The sequence below is a fragment of the Callospermophilus lateralis genome, chromosome 17 (genome assembly GCF_048772815.1).
Source record: "Callospermophilus lateralis isolate mCalLat2 chromosome 17, mCalLat2.hap1, whole genome shotgun sequence".
Lineage (NCBI taxonomy): Eukaryota > Metazoa > Chordata > Mammalia > Rodentia > Sciuridae > Callospermophilus > Callospermophilus lateralis.
Window position 1 is genome coordinate 252540 of NC_135321.1, and position 16153 is coordinate 268692.

The 16153-nt window shown below is 54.6% G+C and overlaps 1 protein-coding gene across 1 annotated transcript in view; it reads left to right on the top strand.

Moving 5' to 3' along the window:
• Pard6g (par-6 family cell polarity regulator gamma) overlaps positions 1-8094 on the top strand; it is a 56858-nt gene extending 48764 nt beyond the window's left edge. Inside the window, exon 3 of the mRNA XM_076837092.2 lies at positions 7238-8094. Coding sequence (XP_076693207.1) covers positions 7238-8094 — 857 coding nt within the window. The remainder of the gene's footprint in view (positions 1-7237) is intronic.
• The last annotated feature ends 8059 nt before the right edge of the window (positions 8095-16153 follow it).

Genomic DNA, 16153 nt, shown 5'->3' on the forward strand with positions numbered 1-16153 from the left:
GCTCCGCGTTGTTGTTCTCAGACTGCAGCCTGTGCCTGTGCCGGCACCCAGCTGTGGGGGGGAGGGCTGGTCAGTACCTGGGGCTGGGGCTGGAGCATGTGCCTGTGGGCCTGCACCCCACAGCTGCACTCACATGTGGCATGCCATCTGATGTCCCCAAGAAGATGAGAAGCACATTCTCTTCTTGCTTTCTCCTCCTGTCTTCCTTTCCTCTTTTAAAACTTGGCTTGCACTTAAACAATGGCCACCTGCTCCTGAGCAGGGAAGGCTGCTGCTTGTGCTGTCCAGGGGCTATGAGGTGGGATGCCCTGTGTCAGACACCGAGGTCCCATTGCCCACTTCTCTTCATGGTGTTGAAGTCAGGACCTGATGCCAAGAGGGAGATGTGCCCTCTCTAGGTGGAGGAAAACTGGATCAGCAGCTGTAGGACAGGTCAGTCAGAGGAGTCAGAAAGGTCCGGAGTCAGGGGCCTTGCCTCGCACATCTGCACCAGGTCAGGCACCAGGGTCTGAGCCGTTCTCTAGCCTCTTGCCACCAAAGGGATCAAGACAGTATCTCCATGCCTGTTTCTGCATCCATCTGGTGCCTCCATGTTCAGCGCCCACAGAATGAAATGGAAGGTGAGGTAGCGGGTCTGGCGCTTCCCTCCGCCCTGCTTCTCACTGCCGTGGCTACCGCAAAGGCTATTGGCATGGTTGGCAGGCAGGCCCAGCAACAGGCAAGGCTGGCAGGGAGCCAGCCACCTGCCACCCTCACATCCTGACAAGAAACCACTCTGACAGGGTCACCTGGTGCCGAGACACCAGGGTTCGCACTCCTTGCACAAAGCCTGGCCTGGACATTGCTCACGGAGAACAAAGGTCCTGCACTATTCAGGGACTGGAGTGGCTGTCCTGGAGGCATACGCAAGACAGCTCCTGAAACTGCTAATGCTCATAGGTCCTCTAACCCACTTTTGTTTTTGTGGTTGAGGGTGAGTAGGGCCCCAGCATACTTCCAGACTGCTGAGGGCAGGTGCCATGCACCAGATGCACTGAGTTCTGATGAAAGCGTCCCTTCAGGCCTGGGCATTTACCTCAAGGAAGTAGCCAGAGATGCCCCCAGGGACCCCCTGTATCACCACTGTGAGATCCAATGTGAGATGGAACCAGTGTCCAGCAACAAGGGATGACTAGAGTGTTTCCAAGCAGGACACTACTGGGCCCACACTCCCAGCCTTCATCATGGACAGGAGGAGCCCAGACGTGCTGTAGGGACACACAGACCTACCAGGGTTGACAAGATGGCACAAGCATGTGTCATTTCCCAAACAAAGAATTGTTCTGTTTAACACCTGCCTCCAGGGAGAACTGAGGAGGAGAAGACACTGCTCCCAGAGGGCTACACAATATGCCTGAGGACATTCCTGCACCCCTCCATGGGCATGGCAAGGTGGCTGTGACGCAACTCCCATACAAGGCAGGGTCGTTTGAGCCTGGAGTCCTCGTAGCCTGCGCTGCCTCCAGCCAGTGTTGCCCGGGTGCCCTCTGCACTGGAGGACAGACTCGACACCAGAGCCCTTCCTTGCACTTCTTCAGCACAGATGTTCAGTTCCTTGATCCCAAGAGATGTGGGGCATGGCTGCAGCAGCCAAGACCCAGCTTTCTAGGGAGGTGCCCTATCCAGGACATCCTCTGCTGGCCATCCTGGTCTCGTAGCATGAGCTACAGCAAAAAGCAGCCAGGGCTGATTTCATTCACTATTTTGGGCAAAGGTCCCCAGGAGTACAGGGCACATCGTAGCTGCCTGGGTAGTGTCTGCCTGGCTAGGCTACTGCTCCTAATGGGCAGTGTTGTTGGCATGTTTTTCTCTGGGGTGGGGTCACCAGGGAGCCAGTTGCCCCCACAGGGAGCTCAGCAGAGCAGGGAGAGAAAGACACAGGTATAGGGGGCAGATGGCAGTCCTTGCTCCACCCACAGCCGGGCTGGGCAGGAGCAGAGCTCCCAGGGCCTGCATCCTGCTGGGAGCCTCCCATCTGCTGAGAAATGGCCTGTCCAAACAGGAGGTCCTCCAGCGAGTCCAGTTTCTTTGTCTGACGCAACCGAGGGCCCAGGGCGGCAGAGGCCCCAGCTGTCAGGTGAGTGTGCATCCAGTGCTTGAGGAAAGAGGATGCTGCTGGTTCTGCTGAGCTGCCAAGGCCTGGCTAGCCAGGTTTCATGGTGCAGCCATGGGGTGGCCCCCTTACCATACCAGAGATCATAAATGACACCAAGGAACCAGCCTCCAGTTTCCATCCAGATGTGGCATGATTTGAAGTGGAATCTTGATGCACATTCTGATCCTCACCTGGATGCCTGATGGGAAAAGGAAAAAGGGCTTTTCAACCAGAGTGGGCCAGTCCCTATGGTGGACCTGTCCTGTTCCCTCCCTGTGCCAGGTAGTTAGCTCTGTCCAGGAGGGTGGCCCCCAAAACCTCCAGGTTTTACAAGCTCCCCAACCTTTCTTGCAGGAGAGCAGGCCAGCTCAGGGTCAGGAGTGGGTTTAATCCACATCAGGCTCAAACATGAAATGAGGAAATATTTCATAGAAATTCTCTAGTTTGAAAACGTGTAACCAGCTGGACATAATGGCACACACCTGTAATCCCAGCGGCTCAGGAGGCTGAGGCAGGAGGATTGCAAGTTCAAAGCCAGCCTTAGCAACTTAGTGAGGCTCTAAGCAACTCAGTGAGACCCTGTCTCAAAATAAAATATGAAAAAGGACTGGGGGGCCTGGAGTTGTGAATCAGTGGTATTTGTGAGGCACTGGATTCAATCTTCAGCACCATATAAAAATAAATAAATAGAAAAATAAACAAAATATTTTATTAAAAGGGGTAGGGCTGGGGATGTGGCTCAGTGGTTAAGCGCCCCTGGGTTCAGTCCTCACTACAAAAAAAAAAAAAAAAAAAAAGTAAAAGAAGACCTGTAACCATAGGAGATTTATAGCCCAGGCTTCTCTTCCCCACTTTTGGGGGATATCCTGAAATAGAAGTGAGAAAATAAAATGTAATCTGAGTGGAGACAGACATGGGGAGAGCTGTCCCTAAAGGAGGAAGCTGTTCCCATTGCTCACTTTGTGGAAAATAGAGATTTAGCACATTCTTGACTGAGAAGCTGTGACAATTCAGCTCTCATGAAAAGGTATTTCAGGAACCAAAGATGGAATTTTAGGAATGGGGCATTTTTTCAGAACACATTCTAAGACAGTTTGAGATTTTTGACTAAGGAAGTTCTTATGTGGTGGGTTTAAAGAACAAGGGGAACAGTGCCTTCTGAGAGCCCACACAGGCCCTGGCAGGTGCCCCAGGCTGGGCTGTCCTGCTGCAGATAGGCAGGGCTCCCTGGCAACAGTCGGAGCCACACATGCCCTCTGCCCTAGCTGCTGGGAAAGAGGTCCAGGCGAAACCAGGCCAGGTCCCAGGGCTTCTGCCCAAGCTCCCCCAGAGCCTTCTCCCAGGACCCCCGAGTTCTTCAGTAGCTTGGGAAGAACCAGAGTCATACACACCCCTTCCTCCCTGTGGGGCATCTGCTCATCTCCCCACCAAGCAGCCCACACTTTCACTTCCTGCCTAGAGACTATCCCTTCCACTGACACAGCTGACTGCCAGGGATAGACATACTCCTTGGTTCACTATTACCTTATTACTCAGGATAAGTCCATGAACTCAGAGCATAGCCCCTCTGAGAGCATCAGCATAGCCCCAGACTTGGGCTCAGAACCTGCATTCCAGGACAGGGCTCAGTGCACCCCTTACTGGGGCTCAGAAAGCACACCCTGGACCAGGGCTCAGAACCCACACCTTAGGCCCTGGCCCAGAGCCTGCCTGTCTCAATGCTCAGTGCAAAGCCCCCAGTGTGAGAGTGCACATCCTGTTCCTTGAAACTCTGCTGCACACACTGCTACTGGATTCATCCTGAGGGGTCCTGCTTCTCCCTTCATGTCTCCCAGAGGAGCAGTGTAGTCTCAGCACCAAAGTTGAGCCACCATCTCCTAGAGGGGCATCTGCCAGGGCTGGAGGTGGTAAGTGGAGCAGGCCTGGAGGTCTCGGGGCTTCTGCCCAAGCTCCCCCAGAGCCTTCTCCCAGGACCCCTGAGTTCTGCCCATACTATTCTTGCCCTTGCTACAGGCTCCATACAGCACCCACCTCCCCTCAGGACATGGGGCCCCTGGATGCCCACCCACACCCAATATGGGTCTGTAGGAAACCAGTGGCAAGCAGCTGCCCCCTGATGCCCTGCAGAGCTGCACCCTGCTCCTAGCCCCTGCAGGCCCGAGTGCCCACAAGTCTGTGTGATGCAGAGGACTGCAGTGGGGCCCACTGTCATTGTTCATTTTCATTGCTTTGATTGACATGTCTGCTCGTCATTGTGAACTCTCATTGCTTTGATTGATGTGTTTGGCACTACAAAGTTAACATCTGGGCCCGAAAGAACATGGCTGGTTTTTTGCACCTTGAGATTTGCTAAAACTCCCTGTGCAGTTAAATAAGTCTCTGGTCAAGGCCAGAGGAGTCGCAGTGGGTGTTAGAATAAAGGCCAAAGGTTAGGGACTCAGATTCATGGGGTTTAGAGCTTATGAAGGAGGCAGCTGTGGTACAGAGGAGGGACCTTGAGTCTGACCCCTCCCTCCAGCCTCACCCACTCCTGAGGGAGCCTGAAGAGTGCAGCTCCTTCCACAGGGTCTCTAGGTAAGCCTTGCCACCATCAGCCAGGTTCCAGCTCTATACACTCTTCTTGTCCATGTCCAGGGAACATAAATGGACCCCAAACCTAGAGGATGCCTGGACACCATCTACTAAAATTAAACTGCATAAATCCTTTGACATAGCAAAAAGTAACCTGGGAGTTGGCCCTGCTTCTCAGTATAGGCAGCCACTTGCCCAGAGAACAGAACCACTGCAGGCCACAGCAGGCACATCACTGCTCAGCAGCTCCGCGAGGGGGTTCTGAAGTCGTGCTTCTCACTGGCCAGTTCAGACCTGATGCCAAGGCAGACCACACAGATCACGGGGACAGGCAGAGACCGACACGTTCTCAGGGACCAAGAAGCATGGTCTGAGGGCCCAGGCTCCTCCAGTAGCTCAGCTTTACTGGAGAAGGGTGGGAGACCACTGAGAAGCTAGAACCAAGAACAGGCCAGAGCCCCAGATGCATAGCCAAGCGGAGGAGCAGCAGTCCTGCAGACATCGCTCCCTGCAGCCCTGCCTCAGAGGGAGACAAGTACTTGTGTGTGTGGGCGGGGGGGGGGGGGCGGCTGGGGATTGAACCCAGGGCCTTGTGCATGCTAGGCAAGCTACCAAGTGAGCTATATCCCAGCCCAACAAGAACTTTTTAAGTCACTAACAAAATGTACCCATTATTTGACTAGGCCCTTGGTAAGAGATTGAGAGCACCAATTTGTGAGAATAAATTCCATTCATTAGAGCAAAATCAGAATCTGGAGCCTTGAGGACTGGCTTTGGTCTTTGTCAGGAACTTCAAGCTCACAGCCTCTGCTCAGCCCTGGCTGCTCTGTGCACAGTGCTCCCCTTTCTGCATGCTGTGGGTCAGGTCCTGGCTCCTTGGCTTCTGGGCGACCGCAGTCGCTGCCACTGAAAGCAGTGCTGTGAGGTGGCTTGAGCTCCCCGCATGGCTCGGCTCCTGGGGAGGTGGCAGCAGCAGTGGCCACCACTCTTGTCATTGCCGTCTGGTGCCCATGGTCTGAGAGCCTCTCTTCTCAGCCCTGGGTTGCATGGCTGAGTGCTTCTTTGTGCACCTGACCTTCTGGAACCTCTAGCAGGTGGGGAGCAGCTAAGGATGGGGTTTGGCTGCAGCAGGCTCTGGTTTCTGGGAGTCTGGCCCTCTCTGGCAATGAGCTACTTCTGCTGGTGGCTATCAGAGAATCTTGCCCACCACCATCTCTGCACCCTGCTCTCCTTCCTTCTTTTGTTTTGCCTGACTTTCCTACCCATGATGCCCAGGGCTTATTTCCTTTTACTCCTTCAGTCTTCTGTCTTTTGCAGCCCCCTGAGTGAGAAGAGCCAAGATTAGCTCTGAGGCTGTGGACAGACATCCTGGGCTGCTGTGAACTAGCTGCCCCTCAGTGCCCGGTGTGACTGGAGCTGGGTCTGAGGAACAGGCGGCTTTGAAGAGAGGGGTGTGAGGAGGAGAGGTCCTGGCCAGGTTCTCACCAGCACGGACAGAGAGGCCCCTAGTCCATGCAGAGTAGGCCACCAGGAGGTGCAGACCCCAGGGAGCCAGTACAGAGAACAACATGTGTATCAGGGGTTCCGTGGGAGGGAGCCCTCCATCTGGGCCCAGAAGGGTCTCTCTTGCAGAAACTTGTGTCAAAACTAAGAGGCTTAACATAAATGTGAAGTGTCGTGGGTGTTTTCTTCGACATAGGGAGATGGCCCTCTTCAGGACTCCAGCCACCAGCTGGCTGCCCCTTCATCTTCTTCCAACTTTCAGAACCTTTAGACTAAGCCCTTGGCACCCTCTCTGCCCAGTGAGGTCAGTCCGCTGTCTTACTTTGCCATGGTCTTCCATCAGGGCAGCAGCAGTGCCCCGTCTGGCCACGCGCCATGAACGGGCAGAACTGAGTCCTGAGGACACCTTCCATCAGGCTGAGCTGCTTGTGGTGCCAAGGTGCAAGGAGAGGGACCATGGTGTGGGGTGGAGCCGTCCTGGGACCCGCGAAGCAGCCAGTTCTCTGCCTTGCAGTTGGAATTGGAAGTGTGACAAAAGGTGGATCATCTGCAGGGACCCATCTGGGTGTCATGGAGGACACACAGTCCTGCCCTGGAAGCGCCTGTCCCAGGCCCTGCTGGCCCTGGCCCTGCTAAGGCCCTCGACTGGCCACAGCACCCCCATCGCCCATCACTGGGTTTGGTTGCCAGGTGCCCCTGTTTCAGGGAGGCGACTGCACCAGTGCTGACCTCGGGTGTGTGCCTGAGGCCTCAGCCTCATGGTGAAGTGGCCCCTCAGTCTTGCCCATGTGTCTGTGCTCGAGGACCCTCGTAGCAGTTCTGCCAGGGCTTGGGAACTAGCAGGGAGTGTACAGGTAGCTGGGAGGGCTGGGGCTGGGGCTCAGGGTAGAGCGCTTGCCTAGCATAAGATGGAAACAGCTGGTCTGCTGTAGGGGCGGGGCCTGCAGCCTGCGCTTCAGGCTGTGCTGGTGAGCTTTGCCAACTGCTGTGTGCCAGGCTTCTCACTGTCCTATCTCTGGGCTGTTTCAGAAGAGGCAGACCACTACAGCTTTGGGGCTGGCACCCTGTCCAGGAAGAAGAAGGTGCTGGTGACCCTGAGGGAGGAGGGTCTCCGCCGTCGTGCCCACCTCGACATCAGCCTGCCCCATGACTTTCGGCCCGTGTCCTCCATCATCGACGTGGACATCCTCCCCGAGACGCACCGCCGCGTGAGGCTGTACAGACATGGCTGCGAAAAGCCTCTGGGCTTCTACATCCGAGACGGCACCAGCGTCCGGGTCACCCCGCATGGGCTGGAGAAGGTTCCAGGCATCTTCATTTCCCGCATGGTCCCTGGGGGCCTTGCAGAGAGCACTGGACTGCTGGCAGTGAATGACGAAGTCCTGGAGGTAAACGGGATTGAGGTGGCGGGGAAGACGCTGGACCAGGTCACAGACATGATGATTGCCAACAGCCACAACCTCATCGTCACTGTCAAGCCCGCCAATCAGAGGAACAATGTCGTCCGCAGCAGCCGCACGTCCGGCAGCTCTGGCCAGTCAACAGACAGCACTGCCAGCCACCACAGCCTGCCAGTGGCCCACGTGCTGCAGAACTTCCACCCCGATGAGATGGAGAGCGACGAGGAAGCTGACATCGTCATTGAGGGCACCTTAGAGCCTCAGAGTGTCTCCAAGATGCAGGGCACACCTTCAGGCAGCCTGTCCCGGGCCAATGGCAGCAGCCTGGCACACAGGCTGCAGCGGGACCTGGCGCTGCACAGCCCGGGGCGGGAGAGCCACGGCAGCATCCACAGACTTCTCTGCTCCCTGAAGGCGGACCCCCGCCACAGCCTGGTCCTGCCGCAAGGCGGGGTGGAGGAGCATGGGCCGGCCGTCACACTCTAGGCCCAGAGGCTGGGTGAGGCAAGTGCTGCCTGTCCCATGCAGGGGCTGAGGGAGCCGGTGGCCCTGGGAGGCACTGTGATTTCAGACGTGAAATTCCTAGCAGGAATATGCTACAAATGTATGCCAACTTGGAATGAGGACAGCTTGTGTCCCTTCCTCCTTGGTCACAGGCGTAGCCCTCTTCTCTAACTCGGCACTATTTCATAGAATTTTGCCCCACAACTTAACAGACACATGCACACCCCAGGCCAGGCCCCCATGCAGGTTCCAGCCCTCGGAAAGATCTGAGTGCAGAAATAATTAGTTTTTAAATTTCAAAAGTACTTCACTTTTTTAAATCAAGCTTTTGGAGTTCATGTTTTTAGCTCAGTTCACGTGAAGAAGCCCTTCATGCTGCGCGGTTCTGCTGACCTGCACAAGACTCCCCAAGAGGACAGAGGGGCCCGGCCTGTGCCAGGTCCAGCAGCAGCATTCACACCAGTCCAGACCCCACGGGCATGTGGCTCCCTACAGCAGTGGGCACCACCGTCTCAGGAAGCAGAGTGAAGGTGAGGCAGGCACTGCCAGAGGCGGCTGCAGCTGCGTGCTCCCAACTTGTCCTTCGGGAGGTTTCCAGTGTTTCCTGCACAGGTGGTGGACAACGATGGGCCTCAGGCACCGGGACAGAGTTATCTCTGCCCCCACAGCAGCCAGCTCTTCCTGTCAGTTGATGAGCACATACTGACCTCCATTCCTAACATCACAGTCAGAGGCAGGGGTTCTCTGGCTTTTGAGTCATATGAACATAATGGTTTTAACAAATATTAAATTCATTGTCACTTTCCTTTAAACTTTTAGAAGTTTATTCATGTTTGAGTCAATTAAATGTTATTTGAAGTATGTCTTCAGCTTAAATCCAATGTCAGGGAGAAAACATTACATTTATGCTTTGAGAACAAACTTCGGCCAAATGAGTCTCCGGCAAACCAAGAGTATTTTCCAGGTTTTCTAAGCATGAATTCCACTGCTGCTTTCTGCATGATCCAGCACCACCTGCTGGCCATCAGCAGAACTGTCTTGATCTGTTAAGGTCAGAGGGATTTGGTGCAGCCCAGCTGCATTAATTAAGTGAAAAGAAACTTATTTTCCCTTTGAAAATATTTCTTGGGCAGAGTAGCCTTTTCCGTGTAGCTTCCTCCTTGTGTCTTGAGTTTCTCATTTTGTACAAGGGGCCACAGCACATCTCCAGAGTATAGGACAGAGTGAGACACCACTGGGCGGGGATCCAGCCCCCAGGACACAGGGAGCTGCCACAGGGGAGGTGCTGGCCAGTGAGACAAGCCGTGGAGCCATGGGAATGCCCAGGAGGATCACCAAGATGAGGTTTTCACTGCGTCTCTGCTGGTATTAGTGTCCGTGGAATAACTGGGCCCACTACCAAGAAGGGAAGTTGTATTTCTAACCATGTATTAAATTGTTACGCAAATGTGAATCCACGTTTTAACGAGAACAAGGCTTACTCAGTGTGTAAGCTTTGTGCCTGTTGCTGGTAACTGCAGGGATCACAGGCTGCTTGGAGGAGCTGTGAGAGTGTATTTTTCTACCCGGGTCTATACTTCTGCAATTTGTTTCTTAAAAGAAAAGCAACAAAACCATGTCACTATATATCAAAGATTTTTGTTTGTTTGTTTTATATATCAGAGAATAAATTTTTTTGCCTTTGAGTTAACAAAATGTGTAACCAATATGTCTCTTGTGTGCTGAGAGGGGACTGCTGGTGCCGAGTGCTGCCCCGCTGGTCTCTCCAGCTGGGGTCCTCACATCCTCCACAAGGCAGAGCCATGCTTCCCGCTGTGCAAATGAGAAGCCGGACTGTGCTCAGGGCTCCAGGAGGAGCGTCTGCATCAGCAGTGCTCCTGGACGGCGTGCGGGAGTTTCTCCAGCTCTGCGCCCCTCGAGACAGAGAGGGCTCAGGGGCTTGCCAGACGTCCTCCACTGGGGATCTGGCTTCTTCACCTCAGGAAGGGACCCACCAGACACCCCTGGGTAACTGCTGGAGTTTTGAGGGAGGTGCCTGGAGGGTCCCTCACAATTCTGGTAAAGGTAAGGAATTCTTCACTTACTTACATCAATATAAACACACGGGCTCCTGTTTTATTCAGTGGTTACAATCTATTACCTTCATTGTTTATTTTTATGTCAAAAAGGCTGACTAGTGGGTGTCTTCCAGGCCTCTGTGTATGCTCACACTCAGTCGCACCGATCTCAGAGTGTATTCTGATCCATCTTGCACTCACCTTCTCTCCAGGGAGTGCTGGTGCCACCAAGGAGAACACCCATCAGAAGAGAAGATGAGCCTCCAGATGTGCTCCCCATTCCTGGGATGTGCCGGGGCAGCCCTGGGCATTGCAAGCAAGAGTGCCCTGCAGCCTACACCAACAAGTACATGCACGTACAGAAGAATGGTCCCCAAGCCTTCCCAGGGGGCAGCCCTGGGGACGGGGACGGACACACACACACACGCAGGAAGTCAGTCCCAGGCTTGAGTGGCTCACCCTCCTGCACCCCAGAAGGGCCTGTGTTCCCTAACCCATCTCCGGGCTGCCCTCAGGAACACGGTCACTGACCAGCATCACACCCTTCGGCCCAACGGTCTGCTAGACGATGTAACCGATGGTGAACCCTACTTTATTCTGGAGCTCTGAAGCCTCATGTGCACGTGCGGGATGACCCCAGTAAGTATGCGGACTCGGGCTCAGCAAGCGCCCCTGGTGACCATGCCTCACTCAGCCACAGCATCTGCCACCCCCAGGAGAAGCTGCCCACCTGGCACCTTCTCCCTGGTGGATGCTCTCTGTAGCCTCTCACTGGAAAAACCGCAGCTGCAAGTGAAAGCCACTCCCAAGTCCTTCAGCTGTCCCAAGCCTGGGTGCTCTGACAGCCTTGCTGTCCTCACACAGGTACATGTGCCCACCTGTGCCATTCCTGTCTCTACTGTCATTCCCTTCTGTTCTGCAGGGCTTCTCCCCTCCTTATCTACAAGTGTCATGGTTCTGACAAGAGTCCCCGCAGGCTCCTGTTAATGCAGGAGTGTCCAGAGGTGAAGTGATTGGACTGAGAGCTGGAACCTAACTAGTCCTAGTTTGAGGGGACTGACTGGGTGGCGACTGTAGGCAGGTGGAGTGTGCCTTGGGAGGCTTCATCCCCCACCCTCCTAGATGGTACAAATGGAGCAGTGCTCCTCTGCCATGCCTTCCGCCATGATGTCCTGCCTGGCCGTGGGCCCAGAGCCAAGGAGTTGCCCACCATGGGAACTGTGAGCCAAGTTGTCTTGTCAGGTGTTTGGGTCATAGTGAAGCAGAGTCCACTGACACAGCGAGAAACCTGCTTCTGCTATCCCTGATACATTAGCCCATCAGCCCCCTGCATGCTACCATTCTCCTCCCCGTCTCCAGGCCAACAGCCCTGCGTGGGCCCCTGCAACACCTCTGGAGCTCCACCCTTCATTCGTGGACCTTTCTCAGCTCGGCCCTTCTGCCAGATGTGCTCTGCCTCAATACGGGACTGAGCAGAAGGAAAGAGGAAGAGAGCAGGAGGAAGGCTCTTAACACTCCAGAGACTTACTGCCAAGGTGATTTTCATCAAATTTGCTTATTCAACAAAATTTCTCAAGAACCTCTCGGCTAATTGGCCTGACGGATCTTTGCTACTACCTGGCACTCCTGAATGGGGCGGGGGCGGGGGCGGGGGCGGGGACAGGGGGGGCGGCACTGCCCAGAAGCAGCAGCCCAGAGCTGCCTGGTGCTGCTGCCAGCCTGAAATGGGCACGTCGCCAGTACACAGCCCCCACCAAGAATTCAGCTCTCTTCCCCAGCCAGCCTGCCTTCACACCACAGTGCGGACAGGCACAGGGTCTCGCTTCAGGGTTGGGAGCTCTCAAGGGCAAGACCCTGGTCCCCCAGCATCAGACAGGACCCAACAGGGAGGCCACCTGATGTCTGCCATTCCGGTTTGCTCCTGTGGGTCTGGGGCTCTGACCTTCAACAGCTACTCCGTGACTTCAGGGACACATTCTGCTTGCTATCCTCTGGCCTGGCTGGCAAGGAGGGGACAGGGGCCATCATGGTGTGGAGTGCTGCCCACCAGCCCCATGCTCTGTTTTCCAGGGGAGTGTCACCTATCTGCTACTGGGCCAAGGGACCACCCAAGTGTTTGCACCTCAGGCTTTGCGATTTCCTGATTTCCTGACCGCAGTCATCGCTCAAGTACAGCGGTGGCTCCCACAGTTCACTCTCAAATGAGCCAGTTCATCTTCCTACTGGTGACACTGTCAAGCAAGACACCACTTATACTTTTAGAAAAGTAAATAAACACGCTCCTTTAAGAAAATTTGTAAGATACAGGAAAACAAGAAGACATCCCCTGCCTCGGCACCACGCTGGAAACCCTGGGGCTTCATCTGCGCTTGGCCTGGCAGGGAGTACACTGCCAGGGGAGTCCCCAGGGCTCTGCCTGCCCTAGCTGGCCTAGGCACAGAGCTTCCCCTCACTGCCAGATTCCGTGGCTCTGTCACCCTGTGCCTGCAGCCTTACTCCCAGGTGGCTGGAGCACACTTGAGGAAGGCGGCCATGCTGATGTCTAGGGGAGGACCCTCAAGTCCACACTGAGAACAGGACTTCTCAGGCTGGTCCTCAGTCACAAACCACAACCACCAGCTGACTCAGGTATGGCTTGGAGTGTTCTGATGGGAAAGGGTGGCAGGTAGGTGGGAGTGACCAGGAAGACCTCAACCATGGCTGGGCCCAGTGGCACATGTCTGCAAGGCCAGCATTCCAGAGGCTAGGCAGGAGAGTCACAAGCAGGAGGCCAGCCTGGGACACTTAGAGCTGCCTAAAGTAAGAAGGGCTGGTGGTGGAGGCTTGCTAGCAAGCACAGGCCCTGGTCTTAGTCCCTGGCACTGCAAAAGGGAAAAACAAAGAACTTGACTGTGGTATTTTCTAAATGGATCCAAAACTCAGTTCCCAAAGGAAATGCTTAGAATAAAAAGTCCCAGACCATTCGAAGGGCTGCAGAAGACTCATGTGGCCTGGCCTGTGTGCCAGGCTGAAGGCAGCTTCACACCATCCTTGGACCCGTGCTGCACTGGCGGGGGCTGCAGGCCCCCTGCCCCTGCAGAGGGAGTGGAAGCAGCCAGCCCTGGCCAGCCCGAGGCTAAGGTACAATGCCCAGCGCCTTGGGGGAGGGGCTACTGCGAGGATCCTCTGAAGCTGGGACTGGGATCTGACTGACAGCAGGCAGGGACTGCAGCACGGCATCCAGGACCACCCGGACCAAGGGACACAGAGCCCCTCCTGTGCAGGGCTTGCAAGGGTCCACACCACCCAGCCAAGGCACTCACTGGCAGTCACTGGCAGAGGGTACTCTTTCCTCTCTTCCACCTAATTCTCCCCGAGGACTTCCTTCCCACCCTGGGAGTGGGCAGAACCTCACTGATACGCCAAACACTAGGAGAACTCTGCCTGAATCCCTTCCGCAGCCCGTTTATGCCAATGTGGAGCAGCAGGCTGGCCTACTCTTGCCTCACAGGCCTGCTCAGCCCAGTGCCAGGTACTCTGGCTGCTCTGGTTTCTTCAGCATGGTCCTTTCTCCTCACTGAAGGTGTTTGAACCCGGCAGCCTTCATCTGTAAGGGGTGAAGCTGACTGGCCACCCTGTGGAGAGCAGGTAATGCCTGCCCTGGTGACTCCATGGTGTGCAGAACAGCAGTCCTCAGGCTGTGCCTGCCCTAGTGACTCCATGGTGTGTAGAACAGCAGTCCTCAGGCTGCGCCTGCCCTGAGTGACTCCATGGTGTGTAGAATAGCTGTTCTCTGGCTGTGCCTACCCTAGTGACTCCATGGTGTGTGGAACAGCAGTTCTCAGTCTGCACCTGCCCTGAGTGACTCCATGGTGTGTAGATAATGGTTACAGTCTGTGCCTGTATCTTTGTTACTATCTCATGAAGCAGTAGTGTGCCTTGAGTTACTACATTTTGAGTTTAAGCTCTGAGCAGTAATGACTATGCACATTTTTTATACAAGTAAACAGCCACCATTTGCCTGGCACAACCACAGGCACAGACTGATAAATAAATTAGGCATTTAGTAAGAATGACCACCTATGAACTTACTGAATTAATGAGAAGCACAGGGATGCAGGCTGGGGATGTGGCTCAAGCGGTAGCGCGCTCACCTGGCATGTGTGCGGCCCTGGTTCGATCCTCAGCACCACATACAAACAAAGATATTGTGTCCGCCGAAAACTAATATAAATATTAAAAAAATTCTCTTAAAAAAAAAAAAAAGAAGCAGCACATGGATGCATGGGTGAATCAATCTCATATGGGAAAATCAGGCCCGTGAGCTTACGGAACACACCAGACCTCCGAATGATGCAGCCCCTCACTTGAGACCCATAAAAGGAGGGGCACCCAAGACTGAAAACAGTGACACCCTAACCCCATCCCTGGTCATTCATCACGAGCTGTGCCCAGGAAAACCGCCATATCAACAAACCTCAAATTCTGTCCTCAGGCTTTAGCAGAACGTGGCCCCTCCTGCCTGTGATGACCAGGCAAGTCACTCCAAGCTGACTCTGTGGAACTGCCACCATCCATACCCTGGTCTAGAAAAAGTTCCTGCCCTTTGAAGAGGAGGAGGAAGAGAAGAAGAAGGAGAAGGACACGCGGTTATGGAGTACCTTCTCTAAATGGCTAAGAAACACCAGCCCCAGCTCCTACAGAGCAGCCCCTAAGGGTACAGCAGTCTGGGAAAGATGGGCACTGCTGTTCGTTGGTGATCAGACCACAGATGGGCTTAAAGCTTCTTTCAACAGGCTCCACTTTCCCACTGGAACCTCTTAGGAAGTGGCCTTCACTTCCTCAGCAGCCCCAGGACTTGGAGTCATGGCCATAGAGCTTTGAGGATGGCAGTGTCCAAGTCAGGTCTCATTTCAACTGTCCGTCATGAAAAGCCTGGAAGTACTCTAGAATTCAGTCTTTCAGCCTTCTAAGTGACTCAGGCCCTTCTACTAGGAGGTTCACAGGTTACAAACTAGAAACTCCTGGCTGTGGGATCTGCATATTCACCTGGGGACACACCGTTGAGTGAGCTTTCAGAGCACATTTGTGACATGTGAAAATAGCTTCCCCTTCAGTCTCAGTCCTTTATAATCTATGCTGGCAAACTGACTTAAGGTTTGTAGTTAAAGACTGAGTAATAATGAGTACAAGTCATTGAGAACAGGAAAAGGTCTGAAGCTGGTTTTAGTACCTGGAAACGCCAGCCAAAGCTGCAAGGCCCAGGTCGGCAGGTGTGCCCCAGGAGCTCCTGAGGTGTCAGGGTGTGCAGAGTACTGGGTGTGGTAGCACACACCTGTGATCCCAGGTTCTCGTGGGACTAAGGCAGGAGGATCAGTGATTCAAGGCTAGCCCAGGAAACAGGTCCGATCTCAGAACAGGAAAGGCCTAGGGATGGGACTCTGTGGTAGAGCACGGTTCAGCCCATGTGAGGCTCTGGGCACCGTTCCTAGCACCGGAAAACCAACAACAAACGGTGACTAGGCCCAGATCTGGAGAAAAGCATCCACTGACAAGCACAAGTATGCAGCTCAGTTCTGAGCCCCGGGTGGGGTTCCCTCCCAGGCATGTCAGAGCCAGGGTCGCAGGAGCCCCTGCACCAAGGCTGTGTGCAGTCCGCTGCTCACCAGCCAGCACTCCTATACACTGGCACTACGTGGTGCCGCGCTCATCCCCAGGGTCCAGAAGAGCATGGGCACACAGCAACCCTGCCGGCATTATCACCAGAAAAGGGCAATGTGGGTCAGGATGCCCAATACACCATTTATTGTTTGTTTTCCAGTGCTAGGAATGGAGTCCAGCGCCTCACACATGCTGAGCAGTGCTCTACCACCGAGTCCCATCCCATTCTGTTCTGAGCCTTTCCTGTTCTGAGACAGGGCCTGTTTCCTGGGCTGGCCTTCAACTCCTAATCCTCCTGCCTCAGTCCCATGAGCACCTGGGATCACGGGTGTGTGCTACCTGCA